Source organism: Callorhinus ursinus, unplaced genomic scaffold (assembly GCF_003265705.2).
Source record: "Callorhinus ursinus isolate GAN/ISIS: 27379988/994484 unplaced genomic scaffold, GSC_fseal_2.0 scaffold3, whole genome shotgun sequence".
In the NCBI taxonomy this organism is placed as follows: Eukaryota; Metazoa; Chordata; class Mammalia; order Carnivora; family Otariidae; genus Callorhinus; species Callorhinus ursinus.
This window is the reverse complement of record NW_027397065.1, coordinates 59,077,779-59,102,394: the sequence shown is the minus strand read 5'-3', so window position 1 is coordinate 59,102,394 and position 24,616 is coordinate 59,077,779. Positions and strand designations below refer to the sequence as shown.

The following is a 24,616-nucleotide window of genomic DNA, read 5'->3' as shown; positions in this document are numbered from 1 at the left end:
ATGGTAGATAAAAGGTTTAGCCATGACAGTAATGAGCAAGGACCAGAACAGCCCCTATTTCCTCTCCTCTTTAGTTGGGAAAATGGGAAAAACTAAGTAATTGTCAAAAGAAAAAGGAGCCAGGGAGTGTCCGCCTGATTGGAGATAGTGATGGTGGCTGCCTAAGTTGAAGAAAGGAGGTGAGGATACATGGGAGTTTTAACTTAGCCCACCACTTAAAGCAAACTAGTCTTGAGGATGAGTAGAAAACAGTTCAATGGTGGAAGTTCTTCTGAGTAGTTAGCATAACTAACATGCCTCAAGAACACAGTAGACTGGAAGGTCAGATCAGTGGACCAGCCTCCATTAAATGAATGGAGGACACCTAGTGGATGGAGAAAACACATACATGCAAACAAGATATAATCCAATTTTCAATATAATGTACTGACGCAAACTTTTTCAGTAAGATAAAAAAACAAAATGGTGGCATGGGAAGTTGGCTGTTATATTTCTAGACATTACAACCACAGCTGTTATAGACTATTTAGAGGACAAGGAGCATTTCTGATGGTAGAGGAAGGAACAAGGATAAACCCACACTTAAAATCTGTAGTTACTGTTTAAGCAAGGAGTCATGGTCAAAGTGAATTCCCGTTCTAATACAAAAAGTTAGAGGACAGCCCCCAAAATGCCAGTGTGATATTCTTATATAAGGTCCTATATTTTAATGGCATTCCTTTGTTTAATATGGAGAAAGAAAAAAGTAGAGTTTTGTAATTTAGTCAGAAAAAGTGATACAAGATACATGTTTTATTTCCATGGATTTCTGAAATTATATACTTAAAAAAAAATCTCCCTATTCAAATTTACCCCCACTATATAATATTTATTATACCAACCAAACTGACACAATCATTGCTCTTGAAAGATAACAGATGTAAAATCTAACAGATTCTAAAACATAATTAGATTGCAACCAACTGGCTAACAACAAAAAGAAAAACTAAAGAACGTGAACCTTTACAACAATTTACACAGCTCTGTTTAACTTAATAAATAAGAAAAATATGCTTTGGATAAGCCATTATTTCACCATTTCTCAGAGAATAAGGCACACAATCACTAGCATTACAAATCACAAATGTGTAAGAAAATCTAAAGACAACAAATGGTATTGGGAAAAAAAGCAAGTGCCATCAAGACATGACTTTTATACCAAAATAACATTAAACTATGAAAATGTAAAATTTTATAGCAACTAAATTTTCTTTCTCTAATAAAGGTTAATCATTTTTAACAGATCACCTGAAAGAACAAAGGAAAAAGCAAATTTCCTAAAAATCTTTCATTTTAAAAAACATGTTTTGTTTCTCAGTATCAGTATTTTTTTCCCCCTAAAGATTCTATTTATTTATTTGACAGAGAGAGACACAGCAAGAGAGGGAACACTAGCAGGGGGAGTGTGAGAGGGAGAGCAAGCTTCCCTCCGAGCAGGGAGCCCGATGCGGGGCTCGATCCCAGGACCCTGGGATCACGACCTGAGCCAAAGGCAGACGCTTAACTGAACCACCCAGGCGCCCTAAAAAAAAAAAAGTGTATGTGCCTCCTGAGCAAGAGGATTCAGGAACTATAATAATAAATTTAATATGTTGTTAAAAATTCACTTGATAATGTCGGCCACCCTTAATTATCATTATCGGAACCACCTGCTTCTCTAAGACTGGCATACGGTTACCTCAGACGTCAATATGGATCCCATGTTTTGAAGACATCATTTGCCTGGTCCCTGTGAAATACATAACGAACGAACAGATGTGAGGTAAAGAGGCGGTGATAATGACATAAAGCCAGAATGGCAAAGGAGAGGTTTTTCCAAATGGGCATATCCACAGGCCGTGACGAATTCCATCTCGGATATGATGTGAGGTCCACGATATAAATAACATCCAGGGAAGAAAGCACCATGAGTCTTTGAGCTTGAAAAGGTGCATAGTAAACCTCAGGGTCAGAACCACAACTGGTATGACAGTAGAGCAGTGAAGAAAAGGTCTTCGTGGAAGAGTCAAAGCAGCCTGCCGGGGAGAGCAGTAGCTAGTATCATTTCCCTCTTGGCAAACAACATTTGGTAGATGCTTCTTAATATTCTAAAACATCTTCTATGAGTCTATTAGAAATACAATGGAAACATTTTCTGCATCACCTATGAATACATGTATTAAATCTGTTACATATAAAGCAAAGAAGAGTGAGTGGGATATTCTCTGCATTAACAATGAAACCAAGATCTCAAGAACATGGTGATTAATTTTTTAAAGCTTCCTATTAGTTGCTTAGAAAAGTCACAGTACAAATGTAAATTTATATCCCAAATGTATGGTTTGTGTAAATTTGGAGTTTTAGAGAATTATCTGGGGCCTCTTAAGCATTGAAAAAAATCTCACAACTGAATAAAATATTCTATTAATAAGGGCATGAAAAGGAAATGTTTTTGTTGTAACCACTTTATATTAGCCTTGAATATTTTCAGAATGCACTTAAAACAACATTTAGAAAGATTGTATTATTTTAAATAAGTATTATAAAGTTGAGTTAAACTCCAGTAAAAATTTTAAACCAGTACAAAAAATTTAATCAGTAACTAAACAAATGAAAATTTCAGGGTTAACCAACCCCTGAATGATTCTTTTCTTTTTTTTTTTTTTTAAGATTTTATTTATTTATTTGACAGAGAAAGCACAACCAGGGAAGCAGGAGAAAGAGAGGGAGGAGCAGGCTCCCTGCTGAGCAGAGAGCCCAATGCGGGATCATAACCTGAGCCAAAGCAGATGCTTAACCAACTGAGCCACCCAGGCGCCCCGCTGAATGATTCCTGAGTAAGGTTTTGCTCTCATATACTCTAAAGGCTAATTTTCAATTAGATAATTTCTAAATAAAAAGGAAGCCAAGGGCAGTGAAGATTGCCTAAATCCAAATCTCCCCACACATCCTCAAAAACATTACAGACAAGGGCAAATAAAACTATACCAAACCCCACTCAGCATAGACAGAAGCCAGAGTGCCCAAAACTTCAAATACTCTGAAGTATTAAAATACATACCACATCTGTGCGCTTTCTCTCACACTCCCACCACAAGCCAGGAAAGATGAGGGGACCTACGATTGATCTAAAATTACCACTGGAAAGAGAAGTATTGAAAACGGTCCTGGTTGATCAGAGCACTGGCTACAAAGCAAGGACTTAAAAGTGTGCATGTTTCAAGGCTTTAAGAGGCACTGGTTCTGGGGCAGAAGATGGCAAAAAGGAAGGGAGGGGAATCATTTGGACACTGGGTGGTAAAGAGGAAAAGAAGGAGTAAAAAAAAAAATTAGGTACCTATAAAAAAAAATTAGAGGCATGACCTTCCCACCATTAAAATACAAGGCATCCATTAAAGGGATTATACCTTCACCATGTGCAGTCACATGACCCTTAAACCTGTGTCTAACTCTCACCTACTGACTGAATATCAAAGAGTTTACGCTACATTCTTCTTCCTTCTCCCTTACGATAAATTCTAGATCAATGTATTTAGGAACCACACTTTTTATGATGCTTGGTAGTTTATTCCAATCTCTACTCTAACATTTATTGTGAACTATTTGCCGGGGTCTGTCCTCTAATGTGCTCATTTAACACCCATGACTGCCCCGTGAGGTAAGTAATGACAGAATCCACACTTTACAGAAGACACAGAGACAAGAAAGTGCTCTAACACCACATACTAGGATTCAAACTCATGTCTTCTGATTCCAAACTCAAACACAATGTTATTCTGCCTTCACCTACAGCAAAAAAGCTAAAATTTGTCTTTAATCAGGAATTACTGATTCCTTACTGAAGTTTTTTAATAAGTGAGACAACCTCTGAGAAATACCTGGTATGTGACACATAAAAGGAAGAAGTGATCATTTCTCATTCGTTCAACAAACACCTACTGAACCCCTTCTAGATGAGCCAGGCACTATTCCAGGCCAGCGGTGAACAAAGCAAGGTCCTTGCTCTGTGAATGTTTACAGGTCATAAGCATGGAAAAGGTAGGCAAATCTGTTGACACTTAGAAAAAATGATCTTAGAACAGCGAAAAAAGACCCAGGAGAACCCTGACAATGACCCCCATTATTTTAAACCAGTTGATTAATGCTTCCTTCAAGACTTGGCTAAGTACCATCCTCTGTAAAGCCAACACAGAACTCCCCAGGTACATATAGTAAGTCCTTAGCTCTCTACGCATCCTTGGCACTTGGTGATGCCAATAACTTGATTAGCAACATGTCTGTGTTCGCCTTCAAGGAAGTACTAAGTGCTCAAAAAAAAGTTGGATGAATGGGCTTTCTTATTTTAAAATAAAGATAATCTTCTCTAGTTCTAAAATGATGCTGTGAAGATCAATATAATGGTGCTAAAGAAATTAAAGACCAGAAAAATTAAACATATATGCCTCTTACCTTTAAAGATAAAGATCCAGCTAGAAAAAAGTGGTCTACATCAATAACAGAGGCTAAAAATCCAGCTAAAATGATTTCTCCAAAGTCAGTTGTCTTCTTGACTCCAATGACAATTGCCCACAACCACATGCCAATCACACAATGTACGGCGTTATCTGAGAGGGCTCGAAGCCAGTCATTTTGCTGAATTATCGAAAACTGAAGAAGTCTATCGGCTACTAGGCAAAATATCCCCAGACCAAGGCTGGAAATAAGAGACTCAGTGCTACAAGACTGGAGTAAAGCATGGGTCTTCTCAGCCTCAGATGCCATCCCAGACAATCCGTCAGTATATACTAAAAGCCATCAGGAAACAAATAGCTTATTTTTGTTTACATTCCCAGTCACCCTAAAACAGAAAGCAGAGGAAAAGATTAATGCCACGTAACATTTAAACAAAACAATTTCAGCAATAATTTCACAAATACAAAACCAAGCTGTAAAAACTGGTATTTTTTTTTGACCATTGTCAGTAATTTCATTTTATTTTTCCCAGCTTCACTGAGATATAGTTGGTAGATAATACTTGTTAAGTTTAAGGTATATACTGTGATGATTTCATATACAGACATATTGTGAACTGATGGCCACAGTAAGGTTAGTTAACATCTCCATCACCTCACATAGTTACCTTTTTGTGCATGTGGTGAGAACATTAAGACTACTCTCCTAGTAACTTTCAAATATAACAAAACTGTACTTCTTACATGTTATATACAATACGCCATGCAGCCCAAAGAGAATAGGTTAGCTTTACAGGAACAACAGTTTACACGTTAGTATGTATCAAGGTAAATTTAAGAAAGCCCACCAACTGTAATCTATTACTTTGAGGTCATCAAATAGTTTTATCTCTCAGCAATGTGTGCTACATGGTAGTGGGCACCCATTGTGTCTCTGTACCCAGCAACTATTTTCCAAACTTCTGAAAACAGCATCTCCTTCCTTTAGGAAAACTGCTCATCACAATACCCAAACTCTGGAACTGACCAATTAGAATTCTCTCTCTTATCAGTAGTAGTAATTAATTAGTAATTATTAACTAGTCATCATTTTCCAGTAGTGATTAGACTAGTGATAAATAATATGGTGATTAAGGTGATCCAGGCTGGACCAATCAGACTTCCTTCTAGAATTTCCTAACTGGAGCTGGTGGGAGAAAGTTCCTTTTCTTCTTACAGACCTGGGCTCCACTACATGGAGCAGTCTAAGTAAAAAGAATCATAAGGACATCAACTCCTCAGGTCCAATCTTTTGAGTTTCTCAGAGCTGCCCTAGTTCTTACAGCTTACCCTTTACTTTACTTCTATGAGCTAACCCAGGATTCTTCCAATAAATCCCTTTTTCTTTTCTGTTGCCTCTAACCACAGAACTTTAATTGATATAAAAAGGCAATCATAATTCTGTGCTGAGTACTTACCTGGCATAGAATACTGAAATCATTTATCCAGTTAAAGTTATCAATATTATGTGATACCTGAAGTTTTTGTTTTGTATTGTTTTAATTCTGAGACTAAAGAATAACTAAATGATGTATTAAAGATGATTCAACTTCCATTCTGTAATAAAAACTATCCATAGCTCATTATATATATATATTCTAAAATTTATAGGGAAACACAAAAGACTAGAACAGGAAAACAATTTGGAAAAAGATGAGCTAAGTTGAAGGACTTAAACCATCTGACTTCAAGTCTTACACAGTTGCAGTAATTAACGACAGTGTGGTATTGGTATAAAGACAGACATGAATAGAGCAATGAAACAGAATAGAAAGAGCAATGAAATAGAATAGAAAGGACGATCAGAAATAGATCCACACAGGGATTCCTGGGTGGCTCAGCTGGTTGAACACTTGATTCCTGATCTCAGCTCAGGTCTTGACCTCAGGGTTGTGAATTCAAGCCCTGTATTGGGCTTCACACTGGGTGTAGAGCCTACTTAAAATATATATATATAAAATAAATTAAAAAAAGAGATAGGTCCACACATACACTGTCAATTGATGTTTGACAAACATGCAAAAGCAAGTAAATGGAGAAAAGATAGTCCTTTCAGCAAATGGTGCTGAAACAAGTGGATATCCACAGGCAAAAATAATGACTCTCAAACCATACTTTACTCCATATACAAAAATTAAGTCAAAATGGATCACAGAACTAAAAGTAAAACGTAAAACTATAAAAATCCTGGAAGAAAACATAGAATATTCTTATGTCCTTGGGTTATGCAAAGAGTTCTTAGAAGCAACATCAAAAGGCCGATCTGCTTTTTAAAAATTGGTAAATTGAACTTCATCAAAATTAAGAACTTCTGTTCTTTGAAAGACTATGTTAAGGGGCGCCTGGGTGGCTCAGTCAGTTAAGCGACTGCCTTCGGCTCAGGTCATGATCCTGGAGTCCCGGGATCGAGTCCCACATCGGGCTCCCTGCTCAGCAGGGAGTCTGCTTCTCCCTCTGACCCTCTTCCCTCTCGTGCTCTCTATCTCTCATTCTCTCTCTCTCAAATAAATAAATAAAATCTTTAAAAAAAAAAAAAAAAGACTATGTTAAGAGAACGAAAAGACAAGCCACAGACTGGGAGAAAATATCTGCATATCTCATATTTGATAAAGGATTTATATCTAGAACAAAGAATTCTGGAAACACAATAATAGAAAAATAAACATACAAAAATGGGCAAAATATGTGAAAAGGTACTTTACAAAGATGATATACAGGTGATCAATAAGCACATGAAATACACTCAACCTCATTAATTATTAGGGAAATGCAAATCAAAACCACAATGAGATACAAGACATACCTAATTAGAATGGCTAAAATTAAAGACTTATCATCCCAAACGTAGAAAAGATGTGGAGCAACCAGAACTCTCATACACTGCTGGAGGAAATTTAAAATGATAAACCACTTTTCAGTTTCTCAAAATGTTAAACATACTTCTATCATAGATTCAGTCATTCCACTCCTAGGTATTTACCTGAGAGAAATGCAAGCATACACCCACACACAGACTTGTACATGAATGTTACAGCAGCTTTATCTACATTAGCTCCAAACTGGAACAAGCCAACTGGATAAACAAAACATGGAACAAAAAGAGACAAAAAAGTAATACAAACAAAAACATTGATGAATTTCAAAATAATACTTAGTGAAATAAGCCAAACAAAAAGAAAAGAAAAATAGAGTATACAGTCAAAACTTGTGGAACTGTACAACACAAAGAATGAACCCTCATGTAACTATGGACTTCAATCAATACATCAATGTCGGTATATTAATTGTCACAAGGTATCACACTAATGCAGAATGTTAATAATAAGAAGAAATGTGTGTGGAGGGAGAAGTAACATACGGGAACACTCTATACAGTCTGCTCAATTTTTCTGTAAACCAAAAACTGCAATAAAAAAGAAAGTCTTAATTTTTAAAAAGTAAATAAATGAAGTAAGTATGGAAAATGTTATAATTGTTTAATATAGGTAATGGATATACTATAGTTCATTATATTATCTTCTACTTTTCTATATATTTGCAATTTTCATTTGGAAATACTTTTAAAAGAGTACAGAACATGATTCCATTTATATAAAATTCAAGAAAATGTAAACCAATTTAAGTGACAGAAAGCAGATCAGTGGGGCCAGAAGGATAAAAAAGGAGATTAAGAAACTTTGGGAGAACAGATGTGTTCATTATCTTGACTGTGGTGATAGTTTCATGGTTTATAGTTTCATATACACATCAAAATGTACCAAAATGTTATGTGTCAATTATACTCCAACAAAGATGTTAAAAAGTTCGGAGAATATACTTTATTGTCAATAACAACATCAGGCTTTCAAAGGAGCACTCTGAAAACAAGAGCTTATGGAGATGAAAAGTCTGATTGCCCAAATAAAAGCTCATCAGGAACAATGCATAGTAAAATGAATGCTTCAAAAAACACAAATAGTGAATAAGAACATTTTTGAAGAATTTTCTCAAAGCTTGTTGGGGAAAAAAATGACAAAGAGTTAAGCACTGAAAGAAAAAATAAATTCAAAAAATAAAGATAAAATCCTTTAGAGTTTCCAAATCCTGCCCCCCCCCCAGCCAAAAAGGTTATCTGCAAAAGGAAAATGTGATTTGGCAATAAATGCCAAAATACTGTGGGCCAACATTACTAAAGCTCTGAGAAATGGATCATGACTGTAGGATTCTACATAAACTAAATTATGGCACCTCTGTGACAATCATGAATTTCATAATTTTGCCTTCGAAATTATAACAGCTATATACGATTTCTGGGGGAAGAAGGATGGAGGAACAAGACTTCTAAATCACTAGGGAGACAGAAGAGGAATAAAGAAAACTTGATCAGTACAGAAAAACAGAAAAGGAAAAAAAAGAAAAAAGACTTTACTGTCACCCCAACCCCCCAAAAGAGTAAAAGGGACCAAACATCAAACACACATGTATTGGGGCGCCTGGGTGGCTCAGGTGGTTAAGCGACTGCCTTCGGCTCAGGTCATGATCCTGGAGTCCTGGGATCGAGTCCCACATTGGGCTCCCTGCTCAGCAGGGAGTCTGCTTCTCCCTCCTACCCTCTCCCCTCTCATGCTCTCTCTCTATCTCATTCTCTCTCTCAAATAAATAAAATCTTTAAAAAAAAACACACATGTATTAAATTTATCTATAAAGAAACAGATCGGGACAAAAGGAAACACCCCAGTTATTGTTCATAAGAAAATATCTCAAACAAAAAGTCTCAGCAATATACAAAATAAAGAGATGAGAAAATGTGTATCTAGAATATACAAGCCAAATAAAGCAGCTGTGGTAGTATTAATATCAAATACAAAATTCATGGCAAAAGACTTAGTGGTACTAAAAAGATAAAATAAAGTTATCTAAGATGCTTACAGGGCACTGGGGTAGCTCAGTTGGTTAAGCGTCCAACTCTTGATTTTGGCTCAGGTCATGAACTCAGGGTCATTGGATGGAGCCCTGAGTCAAGCTGCGTGCTCAGAGCAGAGTCTACTTGAAAATCTTTCTCCCTCTCCCTCTGTCTCTCCCCCCGCTCATGCTCTCTCTTGCATTCTTGCTCTCCCTCTATAAATAAATAAGTAAATAAATAAATAAAATCTTAAAAAAAAAAAGATGCTTATGTGACAAACCACAAATTTGTAACTAATACAAGAGCCAGACCATTTTATTGAGTAAGAAGACAACATTGATGGTGTTATTCTCCTATTCTCCTCAAATAAAATCTATAAATTTAATATTAATCTAATTAAAAGCAGTAAGATATGTAAATTATATCAAGTAGCCAAAAATAGGTATAGATAATCTAAACAATATAATTACAAGTTTGATTTCATATGCAGGTCTAAAATGACACATTTTACATGGAAAACACATTCTTTCCAATTGTCCATGAAACATTTACAAAAGTTAACTACCCATTTACTCATCCACAAGAAAAACTTCAATAAAATCTAAATATTGGAAATGTTCAGGCCAAATTCTCTGACGACAATGCAATTCATCACCTTTTTTTTTAAGATTTTAGTTATTTTATTTATTTGACAGAGAGAGACACAGCAAGGGAGGGAACACAAGCAGGGGGAATGGGACCTGGTTAAAAAGAAAAATACAGTGGCCTAGTTAGCTCAAAGAAACTAAGCTTAAATGGTGGTGCAAGTAATACCTTTAGAGCCAAAAGACTTGTTTTCAAGTATTTATGCTCTGTACACATTTCAGGAAGGAAAACAAAAGTTCAGAGAGCAAGGACTCAGTCAACTTTGTTCACTACTGTATCTTTCATACATACTAAGTGCTCAATAAGTGTTGAATGAATTCATGAAAAATCTTTATATACTGGATCTGTTATCCAGCAGGAATTGCATATTAAATACTTAAACGGCATTTAGCAAAATGTAATATCCATTCCTGGGATCTGCATTTTTAGCAAGTATAACTACCAAGTAATTTTTATATTCACTAAACATTGAGAAACACTAGTTTACCAGAAACCAAAAACATGAAAACCGAGAAACATTACCTTAAAAGTTAGAAACAGTAAAGCTATCAGAATATTGTTCTGGCAGTTTCATTCCACTTAACCAGGCAAGGAAGGGATGGAGGGAGAGCGGAAGAAAATGTATCATTACCTTACCAGGAAGAACAAGATAATTACATTAGTTGGCAAGTGAAATGACTGCCTATTCAAGAGAATCCATTGAAAACCATTAGAATTTAAGTTGCAAATGGTGGCTAATTCAAGATAAATACTAAAATAACCTTTATAATATACAAGTAATCGTCATAAGAAAAAAGTGGGAAAAAACAGTCACAACAGCAATAAAAACCCAAATACCAAGGAATAGTCAGAAAATATTTGTGAGGAAAACAACAAAGCTGTATTAAAGGACACAAAAGAGCAATCGTTCTTTCGAGCTCTGGTGGCTTCATACTATGTCAGCTCAGCTTAGTTGGAAGCACGTTTTTCAGAATTCCCTTCCTTGTAAAGTTCTTGTATAGTTCCTCCTTGCATGGGGAGCTTGCACATGATCTGTTAGCTTGCCTTGTTGGCATGGGGAAGTGGACTGGCCTGCAGCTCCTTCAGCTTCTCCAAATCCTGGGTCTGCGTGTGCAATCCCCGGGTCAAGGGTGCTAGCCTCTCCTGTAGATCATCACCCACAGCATCAAAACTGGAGTTGGTGAGAAGCCAATGCAGATTCCATTCTGTCCCTGCTCTCCACATCCACTTTCCCTTCTCAACTGTGTCTAGCTGGTTTGTAACCTCTTCAGGCTCAACAACAGACTCAGAGGCAGGAGTCTGTCCAGACTGCTTTCCCAGTCCCCCCAATTACAGAATGTCTAACCCCTAAGTCCCAGGCAAAGTAGTTCTGCTTCTTTGATGGAATGTAACTAAAACAAGAGCCAGACCATTTTATTGAGTAAGAAGACAACATTGATGGTGTTATTCTCCTATTCTCCTCAAATAAAATCTATAAATTTAATATTAATCTAATTAAAATCATAAAGGGATTTTCTTTTAGGAACTTCACAAAGTGTTTCTAAATTTCATTTAAAAGAGTTAATGCCAATAAACTTGGAAAAGCAGAGTGTACTGAAAGGTGAATACAAAGTCTAGAAATCGAGTAAGTGTGTGTATGGGGTATGGGGAATGTGTATATAATTCTAAATTGGTAGAGGGACAATTATTATTTAACTCTGATCCTGTATTGTTAGAATTCTTAAGTGCATGGAAAAGAAAACACTCTGGCAGTAAATGCAAAAAACAAATTTATTAAAAGGATACTGGGAAATCACAGATTTGCCAGGTTTCAAGAATCAGGCCTCAAAGCTATGCCTCAAGCACCTCAGTGAAAATGACACCAGACAACTGGTCTGGTGAAGACCTCCCCACCACGGAGCCCAACTTACACTGCCTAACCCCCTGTCACCAGGTATTACCACTGGCACTGAGTCAGTGCTGCCCTGTCCACTGCTGCCGTGGAAGACTCTTGACTGTATTTGCTTATTTGAGCTCATACACTATTTGGATGGGGGAGGGTATGTGTCCAATTGGCTGGGCCTACATCACATGACTAGCTGCAAGGGAGGCTGGAAAAGACAGTATTTGGCTTTCTCAGCACATATTGTGGAAAGTGGGCTCTCTGTTTCTTCCAGTTGCATTAGAACAGCATACTGACAAATATACTATGCTGGACAGAAAGAGCCGTCCACACTAGTAGGCAGTCTGTTAGGCTTTAATTGCTAAGTAATACTGGAGAGAGTCAATCATCAGACGGAACCTGAGACTGGATCATCTACTTTCAATCTATGCAATGCATAGTTCAATACAGTAGAGTTGTTTAATCAAACAACTCTAGGTTTCAAAATGTCACATCCACACGGATCAGTTTTGCAACGTAACAGAACATTTCCCTGGTTAAATTAACAAAGGGAATCAGTTTCGTTGACTAGCCCTGGAAAATGTCTATGATTAGACAGCTTTTGTAATCAGTTTGGTTATCAAGTTTGGGATATTTACATGAATTTGTAAACAGACTTCTACATAGTCGAGCTAGCTTGACTTTTAGAGAGGAGCTCAAAATTATTTTTATTTAAAAAAAAATTTTTTTTATCTATTTGTCAGAGAGAGAGTACCAGCGGGGAGAACGGCAGGCAGAGGGGAGAAGCAGGCTCAACACTGAGCAAGGAGCCCGATGCAGTACTTGATCCCAGGACCCCGGGATCATGACCTGAGCCAAAGGCAGATGTTTAACCAACTGAGCCACCCAGGTGTCCCTCTAAATTATTTTAAAAATATTGATAGACATGACTACATAAGAATGTAAAACTTATACATGACAAAGTTAAAGACAATGGAGGAATTGTGATTCTCTTTATGATGGGGAAAGATTCGAAGTTTTACTTTATTAAGGACTCTTAAAATTAAGAAGAAAAAATAAGTATTCCAATAATAAAGTGGGCAATGTCCATCAAAAGGCAATTTGGAAAAGGAAGAAATACAAATGATCAAAAAAAATTATTAGAAGGTTTCAACTTTATTAGCAATCAATTGAATTATATTAAAACAATATTTCAATGTACAATTGACAAAAGATTGCTAATGCTTTCTGTTAGTAGTGGTAGGAAGATGATCACTCGTACTGTTTATTAACAGGAGTATAAGTTAGTATAATTTTCTAGTACACAATTTGACAATATATATCAAAAATCACTTAAAAATAAGCAAATATGGGGTGCCTGGGTGGCTCAGTGGTTAAGCGTCTGCCTTCGGCTCAGGTCATGATCCCAGGGTCCTGGGATGGAGCTCTGCATCGGGCTCCTTGCTCAGCAGGAAGCCTGCTTCTCCCTCTCCCACTCCCCCTGCTTATGTTCCCTCTCTAGCTGTCTCTTCCTCTTTAATAAATAAATAACAAATCTTAAAAAAAAAAAAAGAAAGAAATCTTTAGGGAATTATGGGTGCTTGGGTAGCACGAGATCCCAGGACCATGGGATCATGACCCGAGCCAAAGGCAGACGCTTAACGACTGAGCCACCCAGGTGCCCCTCCCTAAAGATTTCTAATGTCTTTCTATTATGACCACAAAACAAATAAAGCTACTCTGAAATTAGTCAGAAGTCATTAAACAACTCAGACCACGATGCTAAAGTCAGTCTCTTAAAGGTATAATTTTTGAAAAGTAGAAACATACTTATAACATTAAAAATATGTATTAATAAAAATATTAGAATATATAACATCAATAAACATTAATAAAATTTTATACAATTCTTTTAAGTAAAACTGATAATATAAAAATAATTTGTTCATGTTTATGTATTAGTTGACACATGCAAAGTCTGTACAAAAGATTTCTATATCTCCAGGTGAAAAAAGTTATATAGATACCTTTAATTCTTTCATATGGTGAAGAAGACTTGCTTTGCACTGAACAACTGTTTTGTTAATGATAATGGAGTCTACAACAATCCTCAAATTCTTGGTCATTTGCAATAATGAAAATTGTTCTGAAAAGCACTAAGATTGGGTTAAAGTGTACAGATTCTTCCAGGATGAGGAAATGAGTGATTTCAACATACTTTCAGGCAAGACCAAAATGTAAAAAATGCAAAAGATACGTCCAAGTCATGAAACCTTTCTATAAACTTCAGGATTTACAGTCCCATAAATTATGAAGCATTTGTTTCTACTTTACAAGATAAACTCTTGACACTTGCATGGATAAAGAAGTCAACATATTTAAAGGTTCGGTGCATATAATTTTAAAGTTTATAAAATATCCCTTTGAACCAAAGACAGATGCCAATATCCACTTAGCTGGATGGGAACTGGGACACACAAATTTCAATTTACGACCACGCCAGAGAAGTGCTACACTAGCAGAAAAATTCCCCTCCTTCAGTAAGCTGTGGCCTGCAAATTAGCCCAAAGAAGAAAGGCCACCAGGTGAATGAGCGTAAGAATGTAGGCTGGACACACTTACATAGAAGTTCAAGAGAAAAGCTCTGCTGCCACTCAAACTATGCTTATATCTGCATTTATGACAAATTTATTTTCAAATCTTATCCCAGAAAGGGGACAAAAATAAGAGGTCATTATCCACTTAATTGCAAATTGCATGATGCTACTATAAAGCCACTGCATTACATCCATCTTCTTTTACTCTTCTAAAAGAGGAAAATTTTTCATCACCCCAAATATATTTAAATGTTACTAACCTTGTGTTTTAAGTTCAGATTTTAAAAAGATGGAGAGGCTAATGATGTGTTACGAGCAAAGTAAAGCATCAAAAGATCACTTCAAGTCTTTAAATGATGATCCAAATTTAGTGACCTGAAAAAAAAAACCCTATCGTTTATAATAATATAACTATATCACGGTTTATGATTAGGAACACATACACATAATGGGGCAGCACGAAATGGATTTTATAAATGGAGAGTATACAACAGCTTGCTTGATGACAGAGGAACAAAAAGCTAATGAGTGAACATGGAAGGAGATCCTTCAGCCCCAGTCAAGTTTTTAGATGACTAGAGCCCTGCAAACGTCTGGACTATAACTGCATGGGCCCCTGGGCCAGAATCATCCAGCTAAGCCTCTTGCAAAGTCCTAGCCCACAGACACAGTGAGATAATACTTGTTAAATGTTTTAAGTCTCTAAGTTTTGGGGTGATTTGTTATACAGTAATAGGTATCTAACACAATACTCTTTCCATTTTTATAAAGGTACAATTATGGTCCCAGAAACACAATTCTGACATCTATTCCACTCTATTAGGGCATATATTTAACATCCTTAGCTTAGATTCTGAGCATGAGGATAAGAAAAAAATATTTTTGGCGGGGGGGAAAGAACATTAATAAGTGTACTGCCTTTAATTTACTGTCTCTAAGACACCCAAGTGTACCCATTTTTCTTCATACCTTTTTCTTCCTTTTTCCACTCCCCTACAAATAGAATGGACCCTGGAACCTCAAAAACTGTAACATAACTTTGTTTATTCTACATACTTACTTTTGTTGGGTAGTTCCCTTAAGAGTAGTAATTATAATTTTGTTAAGCCTCTCATGCATAAAATCAATGTGCTGAAGGTATTTAATAAATATTTCATTATACTAATACAAAGGGTAAGCAGGTAAGCAACCCTCAGCCTATGAACTAAAAATATTTTGGGGATGACTTCTTATCTCATAATAGCCTAACATGTCCTTATGACTTGCAGCCACTTTCTACAATGGTCAAACTGCCACACCCCATTCCATTATAGTAAAATATCGTCAAATATGGGGCCTTTTAAGTATACATAGTAGTAATCTTCCCTGTCCTTAACTCCACAAACATAATTAGCCAGTCACTTTAGTTATACACTATTATACAGTTTGTTAATAATTTTAGACAAATATTTCTGCCAAAATAAAGAACTAACAAATTCCCAAAGTAAATAGCATTTGCTTCACTCTTCCCATCACACAGATGTTCACAAAAACCTGAGGTAAAAGCAGTCTAAAATCTGATAACTACCTTTAGTATTGTTTCACAAATAAGTCTTTTTCAATATCAGTACTGTGAAAGTTAAAATATTTAATTTTTTTTAATTTTAATTTTTTAAAGTAATCTCTACACCGGATGTGGGGCCTAAACTCACAACCCCGAGATCAAGAGTCGCACACTCCCCCGACTGAGGCAGCCAGGAGTCCCTAATATATTTAATTTTTTAATGCTATAATACCTAAAGCAGATGCCAAATGCAGCTAATTTGCAAAGGAAAGAAACACAAATCCTGCTCAGTTTCACAGAAACTTTTGTTTAGTTCCTACACCATTAGGAATAAAACATACAATTCTGAATTTAAACATTTATCGAGTCTCAGCAAATTCCCCAAATCATTCTTTCCCAAGGCTGGTGTGATGCAGTAATTTTAAAATGCCCATTAAGAAAACAGGGCAGGAAGCCCTGGCGTCATAGCATTTCCTATGCAAGGAAGGGATCCTGTCACACTTACAGTAGTCACGCCTTCAGGGACCCGGGGCGCCTGGGACTCTCGTGCCTGTGAAAGAGGGCAATGGGCAACTCCGGCAAGAACCCCGTCACCCCGCTCTGGGCCAGGGAAACGCCGCCAGGGACAGAGCCTAGGCGAGGACTGGGTGCCTGTGGAATCTCAAAGGCTCCAGGAAGCCGGAGGAAGGAGCCGGGGCTAGGCGCACATCCCGGGATCGTCGGACAGTGCCGGCGGTCAAGCACACCCCGCTGGCTCTCGGGTCCCGCGCGCTCGCCGCCCCTGCACGCCCTCCCCATCTGGAACCTGGGGCTTTGGCTTCCCACCTCAGGACGCAGTTTGGCGGCGTCCACTCCGACCCCCTCCCGCCCGGGCCCTCCCCGAGCTCAGCCGCGCCCACCTTCGTCTTTCCAGCCTGAAGCCCGCAGCGCAAACGGTGGCCCTGCCCCTTTACCGTCCACGCGGCCGGCACCATAGAGAAGCCGGCCGCCGGCCGCCGGCCAGAGCGGCTCCAGCCCCCAAACGCCGGCGGAGAGGACGCCGGGATACCGGCCCCATTCTTAACGGACGAGAATCAGTAGCTCGGTTTTTTTTTTGGAGGAGGTGGTGGGTACTACGAGTTCTTCCCCGCCGTGCCCCATAAGGAAACCTTTGGGACAGCGGGGTGAGAAGTGCCAAGTGCCTTGTTGGTTTCCTCTGTCAAACCTGAGCATTCGTTCTTGGCTTTGCCGGCGCCGTGCCCCAGACTTAGCAGCCGACATACGACGCACCCCTACTGGCGGCTGGGAAGCTGGGGACGAAGTGACCTCACCTAATGTCGGATGTGCGGGCCCAACACCCAGACCTTGAGCTAGGAGCCACGGGCCATCTTGGGTCTCGAAGGGATAGAGAAATTTTCGGCTTCCTTTACCGGGTGTTTCAGGTTGGCCGCCGGAGTTTTTCCACGAGATGGAGGGACCGCGCGATCCTGCAGATCCGCCGCTTCTTCATAGCGCTCCATCGCCCCCTTGGGGATTTCTTGATAATTATTCTTTGCCACTTTGTGGGCGGATGGTGGAGGGCTACCACTTTATTGTGGCAGCAGTGACAGGGCTGAATCATTTAATCATGACTACTAAACGCACAGGAGTTGGAAAAAAAACTGCATAAAAGGTAGCTTGACCCTAATTAACCGGACTCGACATGCAGCTCTTTAATGGGACTATGACCAGGTCCCAGCCTGCCTTTCCGCCTGAGTGAGCACCAAGATGTCTAGCTTGGCATTGGCTCGAGGAAGCACTGGTGCAAAATAGTCTCAAAAAGGTGTATTGCTTTCTTCTTCCTGCCTAGTTTCTCAAAACAAGGGTGAGATGGAAAGCAAGGGAAATAGTGGGGTTATATTAATTTTACAGTTGAAAGACAATTCTATAGTAAAAAGTGAGATTTTCAATCTCAAGCAAACTCCTAGGTCTCCCTCTCACAGAACGCTAAAGCGTGGCTCAGTTTCTTAATGCTAGAACTTTTCACTGCTTGTCTTGGTTCTTAGCCAATGGAAAAAACTGAGGGGGAAAATGATACACATTTTAACCCACATAATTTAAAAGCTAATTAAAAAGAACACATTACCCACAAAATGGGGTGCTTTTAGTCATGTTAAGGACAGTTTTGTCTGCAGTAACAATTTCGCATTGCCCTTATGGCAGCACTGTACCTGTCTTACACTCTAGGCTTTCTAGAGCTGGACAACATGGATGGCTGCCTGCAACCAAAACAACGAAATTGTTACAATTCTTTTCTCTGTAATCACCCTACAGCCCAAAGGCACTGATTCATTTATACAACACATACTGAATGCTCTTTGTGCCAAGCACAATGCTTGGTAACAGGCTACAAAATGACTTTATGGAGCTCAAGTTCTAGTGGAGGATCTAGGCCATAAAGAAACAAAAGTTGGATGGCTGTAGTATGAGCTGTAAAGGAAATAAACAGGGTGATGTAATAGAGACTAAGTGGGTGAGGCCCTTCTGCATAAGTGGTAATTTGTGCTGAAACCTGAAGGTAGCAAGGAGCCCAGGGTGAGAAGAGCTAATAAGAGAATATTGTGACCATTCAAATCATTGACATTATCACTCCTAATCTATGCTCTGCTTGCTTTGTTCTTTTTCTCCTTGTTTCCTCTGTTGTTTCTTTTATGTCAAGAAGCTGGTCTTTTCTAGAAATCAGAAGTTAATTAGAACATTTCTGCTATAGTGGTCTAATCTTGAAGTCTCTTTAGATGTGTGGTTTTGTGCTTTCCCAATAAACAGCACTAGGTTGTAGTAAATAGCACTTTTGATGAGCTATTTTAGTTTCACACAGTTGTGTAGCATAAGTTTTTTTCCGATGTTCAAAAGAAATGAAAATAATCAGACAATTCAGATAAAATTTGGTCTTTGCTGAAGTGCTCGATTCTTAGCTTGAAGCAATATTTCATATATAAAGATCTAATTCTCTTTTGGTAGTTCTGTTGAAAAATATTTGGAGAGACCAAATAGCAAATGACCAAATGCACACAATTCTGCATATTTAAAAAGGAAAAAAAAAACTTGAGGATTAATAGTGAATGCTCCACAAGATAAAACAGCAACTATAATTTTGTTTTTCTCATAAATCTGAAATAAATTGTTCAAAATCCTAAACAGTTCTTTATTAATAAAATACATTATAAACATATAGTTTAAAATTTACAAGTTAGGTAACCTCCAAAATTAAATGTCATTGCACAGAAGTAATATATATAATTTCTTGGCTTACTAGTAATTTTATACTAGTCACTTGAACCAACATCTTTAAGGTTTATAATAATTCCATTTTTCACTTTTTAGAACTTGATAGAAGACAGTCAATATCCTGAAGGATTTCAGAGGTTTTTTTCAATGCCACTGATACTCTCTTTTCATTAACTTCTTCCAGCAAGGTTTCTGGAGATTTTGGTTCATAATGATCAGATGACTGTTTGTTTTTTTTGTTAGAAATCTGGTTTAGGATACCACTATTCTCCAATAACACTAAGTTGCTTAGTTAAGGAGTTTTTCCCCGCATTTTTCATTATACAAGTTCATTTAATTTCAGAAAGCCTAGTCTTCATATTAAAATATTATTTCTCTATGAGGTAGATCCCTTGGATTAATAATAGATTTGGTACTTCAGAACTTATCAGGTCTACCCCTTACAGATGAAGAAACTAGTTAAGATATAAGAGAGGAGGGGCGCCTGGGTGGCTCAGTCGTTAAGTGTCTGCCTTCAGCTCAGGTCATGATCCCAAGGTCCTGGGATCGAGCCCCACATTGGGCTCCCTGCTCTGCGGGAAGCCTGCTTCTCCCTCTCCCACTCCCCCGGTTGTGTTCCCTCTCTTGCTGTGTCTCTGTTAAATAAAATCTTAAAAAAAAAAAAAAGAACCAAAAAAGGAAGAAAGAGTACCTATGTGTATTTGGATGAAAGTTTGGTGATAGGGAGGAGATAAAAGAATTAAAATCTCAACATTTCTTGAAGTGAAAAGTGATGTGGAAATAAAAGAACAAAAGTAGGAGTGATAGGAATATAAATAATCTGTGCAGTGTATTTTTAAATTTTTTTTAAGAGAGGGATCCAGGAGAGTGGCAGAGGGAGAAAGAGAATCTTAAGCAGGCTCCGCACCCAGCACAGAGCCTGATGCAGGGCTTGATCTCACAACCCTGAGATCATGACCTGAGCCAAAATCAAGAGTCGGATGCTTAAATGACTGAGACACCCACCCAGGCACTCCTAGTGGGCATGGAGCCTTCTTAAGATTCTCTCTCGGGGCGCCTGGGTGGCTCAGTTGTTAAGTGTCTGCCTTCCGCTCAGGTATGGTCCCAGGTTCCTGCATTGGGCTCCCTGCTTCGCAGGAAGCCTGCTTCTCCCTCTCCAACTCCTCCTGCTTGTATTCCTGCTCTCGCTATCTCTCTGTCAAATAAAATTAAAAAAAAAAAATTCTCTCTCTCCCTCTGCCCCTCACCTGCATAAATGAATGAATGAATGAATGATATGGAGTGGAAAGAAACCTGTCCTCTGATGCAGGGCTACTTTATTATTTGAATAGGACTACAGAAAAATCACATGATAAGGGTGCCTGGGTAGCTCAGTTGGTTAGGCGACTGCCTTCAGCTCAGGTCATGATCCTGGAGTCCCGTGATCGAGTCCCGCATCGGGCTCCCTGCTCAGCAGGGAGTCCGCTTCTCCCTCTGACCATCCCCCCATCATGCTCTTTCATTCCCTCTCTCTCAAATAAATTAATAAAATCTTTTAAAAAATCACATGATAAAAGAAATTAGATGAATGGGGTAGGAATGTACAGAACAAAAGATTTCATAAGAAAAATGAGTCAAATTATAATTGGACAACCTAGAAGAAACAGGTAATTCCTCGAAACTGGGGCACCTGGGTGGCTCAGTTGGTTAAGCGGCCCAGGTCATGATTCCAGGGTCCTGGGATCGAGCGCCGTGTCCGGTTCCCTGCTCAGCAGGGAGCCTGCTTCTCCCTCTCCCTCTGCCTGCCGCTCCCCCTGCTTGTATTCTCTCTCTCTCTCATAAAAAATCAAAAAAATCTTTAAAAAAAATTCCTAGAAACATACAACCTACCAAGACTGAATCTTAAAATAGAAAATCTGAATAGACAGATCACTAATAAGGAAATTGAATCAGTAATCCAAAACTTCCCAACAAATAAAGAGCCCAGGACCAGTTGGCTCAGTTCATTAAGCATCTGCCTTCCGCTCAGGTCATGATTTCGGGGTCCTGGGATCAAGTCCTGCATCGGGCTCCCTGCTCAATGGGCAGCCTGCTTCTCCCTCTCCACTGCTTGTGCTCTCTCATGCTCTCTCTCTCTCAAATAAAATCTTTAAAAATAAATAAAATTCTCTCTCTGTCCCTCCCCCTCCTCTCTCTTACAAAAAAAAGAAATTCAGTAGAGTTTCAGGATATAAAATCAATATACAAAAATCAATTATATTTCTATTCACTAATAACAAACTATCAGAAATTAAGAAAACAATCCCATTTATAATTATACCAAAAAGAATAAAATTCCTAGGAATACATTTAAGAAAGGAGGTGAAAGATCTGTATACTGACAGACATTTATGATGGAAACTGAAGAAGACATAAATAAATGGAAAGATATTTTGTACTCATGAATTGGAAGAATTAATATTGTAAAAATGTCCATGCCACCCAAAGCAATCTATAAATTCAATGGAATCTCTATCAAATTTCAACAGCATTTTACAAAGAAATAGAACAAACAATCCTAAAATTTCTGTGGAACCACAAAAAAACCCAAATAGCCAGAACAATCTTAAGAAAAACAAAGCTGGAGGCATAATGCTTCCTGATTTCAAACTATATCACAAAGTTATAGTAATCCCAAAAGTATGGCATGGGCATAAAAATAGACACATAGATCAATGGAACAGAATAGAGAGCCTAGAAATAAACCCATGCAGGGCAGCACACGGGTGGCTCAGTCAGTTGAGCATCTGACTCTTGATATTGGCTCAGGTCATGATCTTTGGGTCATGAGATCGAGCCCCACATTGGGCTCTGTGCTCAGCACAGAGTCTACTTGTCCCTCTCCCTCTGCTCCTCCCCTAGACCACATGTGTGTGCTTTCTCTGTCTCTCAAATAAAATCTTAAAAGAAAAAAAAAAAAGGAACCCATGCATACATGGCCAATTAATTTACAACAAAGGAGTCAAGAATATACAATGGTGAAAAGATGGGCTTTTCAATAAATGGTGTTGGGAAAACTGGATCCCTATCTTACACCATACACAAAAATCAACTCAAAATGGACTGAGGACTTGAACATATGACCTGAAACTGTAAAACCCCTAGAGGAAAACAGGGGGTAAGCTCTTTGACATCAGTCTTGGCAGTTATTTTTTGGTTCTGATACCTAAAGCAAAGGCACCAAGAGCAAAAATAAACAAATGGAACCACATCAAACTAAAAAGCTTCTGCACAGGAAAGGATACCATCAACAAAATGAAAAGACAACTTATGGAATCAGAGAACATATTTGAAATATATATCTGGTAAGAGGTTAATGTCCAAAATACATAAAGAGCTCATACAAATAGCAAAAAAACTGATTAAAAAATGGGCAGAGGAACTAAATAGACATTTTTCCAAAGACCTACAAATGGTCAACAGGTATATGGAAGGGTGCTCAATATCACTAATCATTATGGAAATGCAAATCAAAACCACAATGAGGTATCACTGATACCTCATGATAGAATGGCTATCATCCAAAAGATAATAGTTAATAAGCGTTGGTGAGGATGTGGAGAAAAGAAAACCCTGTGTACCTTGGTGTAAGTGTAAATTGGTTAGCCACTAAGGAAAACAGTATGGAAGCTCCTCAAAAAATTAAAAAAAAGAATTACCATACCATCCAGCAATCCCAATTATGGATATGTATCCAAAAGAAATGACATCAGGATCCCAAAGAGATCTGCACTCCCATGTTCACTGCAGCATTATTCACAATAGCCAAGATATGGAAACAACCGAAGTGTCCATCAACAAATGGATGGATAAAGATATGGTATATGTACACAATGGAATACTATTCAACCATGAGAAATAAGGAAATCCTGCCATTTACAACAACACAGATGGGATCCTGAGGGCATTATGCTAAAGTGAAATAAGCCAGACAGAGAATGACAAATACTGTACAGTGTCACTTATGTGTGGAATGGAACTTTTTTCAAAAGTCAAACTGACCGAAACAGTGTAAAAATGATGGTTTCTAGGGGCTGGAAGGTGGATAAATACAGACTGGTTAAAGGATATAAACTTTCAGCTTTGAAAAATATAAGGTCTAAGGATCTAATATATAACACGGTGACTACAGTAGATAACATTGTGTTGTATGGTTGAGGTTTGCTGGGAGGATGAAACTCAGATGTTCTTACCAAAAAAAGAGCGGGGAGGAAGGGACAGATATGTGAGGTGATGTAGGTGTTAATTAACAAGACAGGGTAATCCTTTCAAAATATATATGTGTGTGAAATCACCATGATGTACACTTTAAATATCTTACAATTTTGTTAATATCTTTAAATATCTTACAATTTTTGTCAATTATACCTCAATAAAGCTGAAATTAAAAATAATTCATAATAAATATCCTAAAAAAAAAGAAAGAAAAAGACATAGGTCTGTCATAATTTAGAATATAATTATATAAGTGAATAAGTCTCCGTAGGAGACCTATCCCTAGTTCACTGTCTTTTGCCCTCTTTAAACCCACTCAAAAGTATAATATTGACATGATGTACCTTCTATAGACAAGATATATCTTAATGTTATTCAATAAAGCTTCAGAATATATAAGTATGGATTAATATAAAGTACAGAGTTATGAAGTAAGCCTAGAATGGAAAGGGGTAATTATGCAGGACAATAAATTCAGTTTAAAGGATACAGTTAAACTTCTTTATCTTTTCAAGTTCAGAGGCCACAGACCTGTGCAAAAAGAAAAAGTAAGTTCATGGTAGTTGTCTGAGTCTTTTATAGCTACAATATTTCAAATAGGCATACTTGATTTTTTTTCATAAAATTTAGAACTGTAGGTAGAAGAGCCCAGAAGTTAAGAATTCTCTTTATAGGGGTGCCTGGCTGGCTCAGTCAGGGCAGCGTGTGACTCCTGATCTTGGGGTTGTTAAGTTCAAGCCCCATGTTGGGTGTAATTACTTAAAAATAAAATCTTAAAAAAAAAAGAATTCTCTCTATATTGGCTTTATTTAGCAACACATCAACTTGACTCAACCGATACTTGAGTGCTTTGAATGAATAAGGAAAATGAATAAAAGTCCCCACCTCAAGGACTTTTGAATCAGGTATTGATGTTTGAATGTAATGAGCATTCTTGCTATAACTCTCTCTTTTTTTAAATAACTATTTTTTTCTATTTATTTGAAGCACAGCTAAAAAAAAAAGGTACACTTTGGAAATTCAGTGGCATAAGGTACACTGCCATAACTTGAGGGACATTATACAGTTAATAAAGAAAGGAAATAAAAAGGGAAAAAAATT

At 37.8% G+C, this 24,616-nt stretch overlaps 2 protein-coding genes across 15 annotated transcripts in view; both read right to left on the bottom strand.

The window, feature by feature from the left end:
* Positions 1-777: 777 nt before the first annotated feature.
* Positions 778-17,496, bottom strand: TMEM267 (transmembrane protein 267). 13 transcript variants are annotated; one of them, XM_073890933.1, is made up of 6 exons: positions 16,542-16,925; positions 14,754-14,868; positions 9,417-9,605; positions 7,489-7,581; positions 4,468-4,855; positions 778-2,054 (listed from the first exon to the last, which is right to left on the bottom strand). In XM_073890933.1, exons 5-6 carry the CDS (start codon positions 4,777-4,779, stop codon positions 1,719-1,721), a joined length of 648 nt encoding a protein of 215 aa, XP_073747034.1. In that variant the 5' UTR covers positions 4,780-4,855; positions 7,489-7,581; positions 9,417-9,605; positions 14,754-14,868; positions 16,542-16,925; the 3' UTR covers positions 778-1,718. The 13 variants fall into 13 exon arrangements, with proteins under 13 accessions (XP_073747034.1, XP_073747038.1, XP_073747039.1 ...); XM_073890937.1 differs by lacking the exons at positions 7,489-7,581; positions 9,417-9,605; positions 16,542-16,925 and adding exons at positions 13,924-14,052; positions 17,347-17,496; XM_073890938.1 differs by lacking the exons at positions 7,489-7,581; positions 9,417-9,605; positions 16,542-16,925 and adding exons at positions 13,924-14,052; positions 16,936-17,173.
* Positions 17,497-19,175: 1,679 nt separating this feature from the next.
* Positions 19,176-24,616, bottom strand: part of CUNH5orf34 (chromosome unknown C5orf34 homolog) — a 37,325-nt gene continuing 31,884 nt past the window's right edge. For both annotated transcript variants that reach the window (XM_025867312.2, XM_025867315.2), the window contains 2 exons: positions 24,006-24,046; positions 19,176-19,561 (listed from right to left, as the gene is read on the bottom strand). In XM_025867312.2, the coding sequence (XP_025723097.1) occupies positions 19,368-19,561; positions 24,006-24,046 (235 nt within the window). In that variant the 3' untranslated portion in view covers positions 19,176-19,367. The remainder of the gene's footprint in view (positions 19,562-24,005; positions 24,047-24,616) is intronic.

Coding starts and splice junctions, on each gene's coding strand:
- TMEM267 (XM_073890937.1), bottom strand. CDS start 4,779: ATGGCATCTGAGGCTGAGAAGACCCATGCTTTACTCCAGTCTTGTAGC. Junction 2,055..4,467: donor CTGGATCTTTATCTTTAAAG/GTAAGAGGCATA, acceptor TCTCCCCGGCAG/GCTGCTTTGACTCTTCCACG.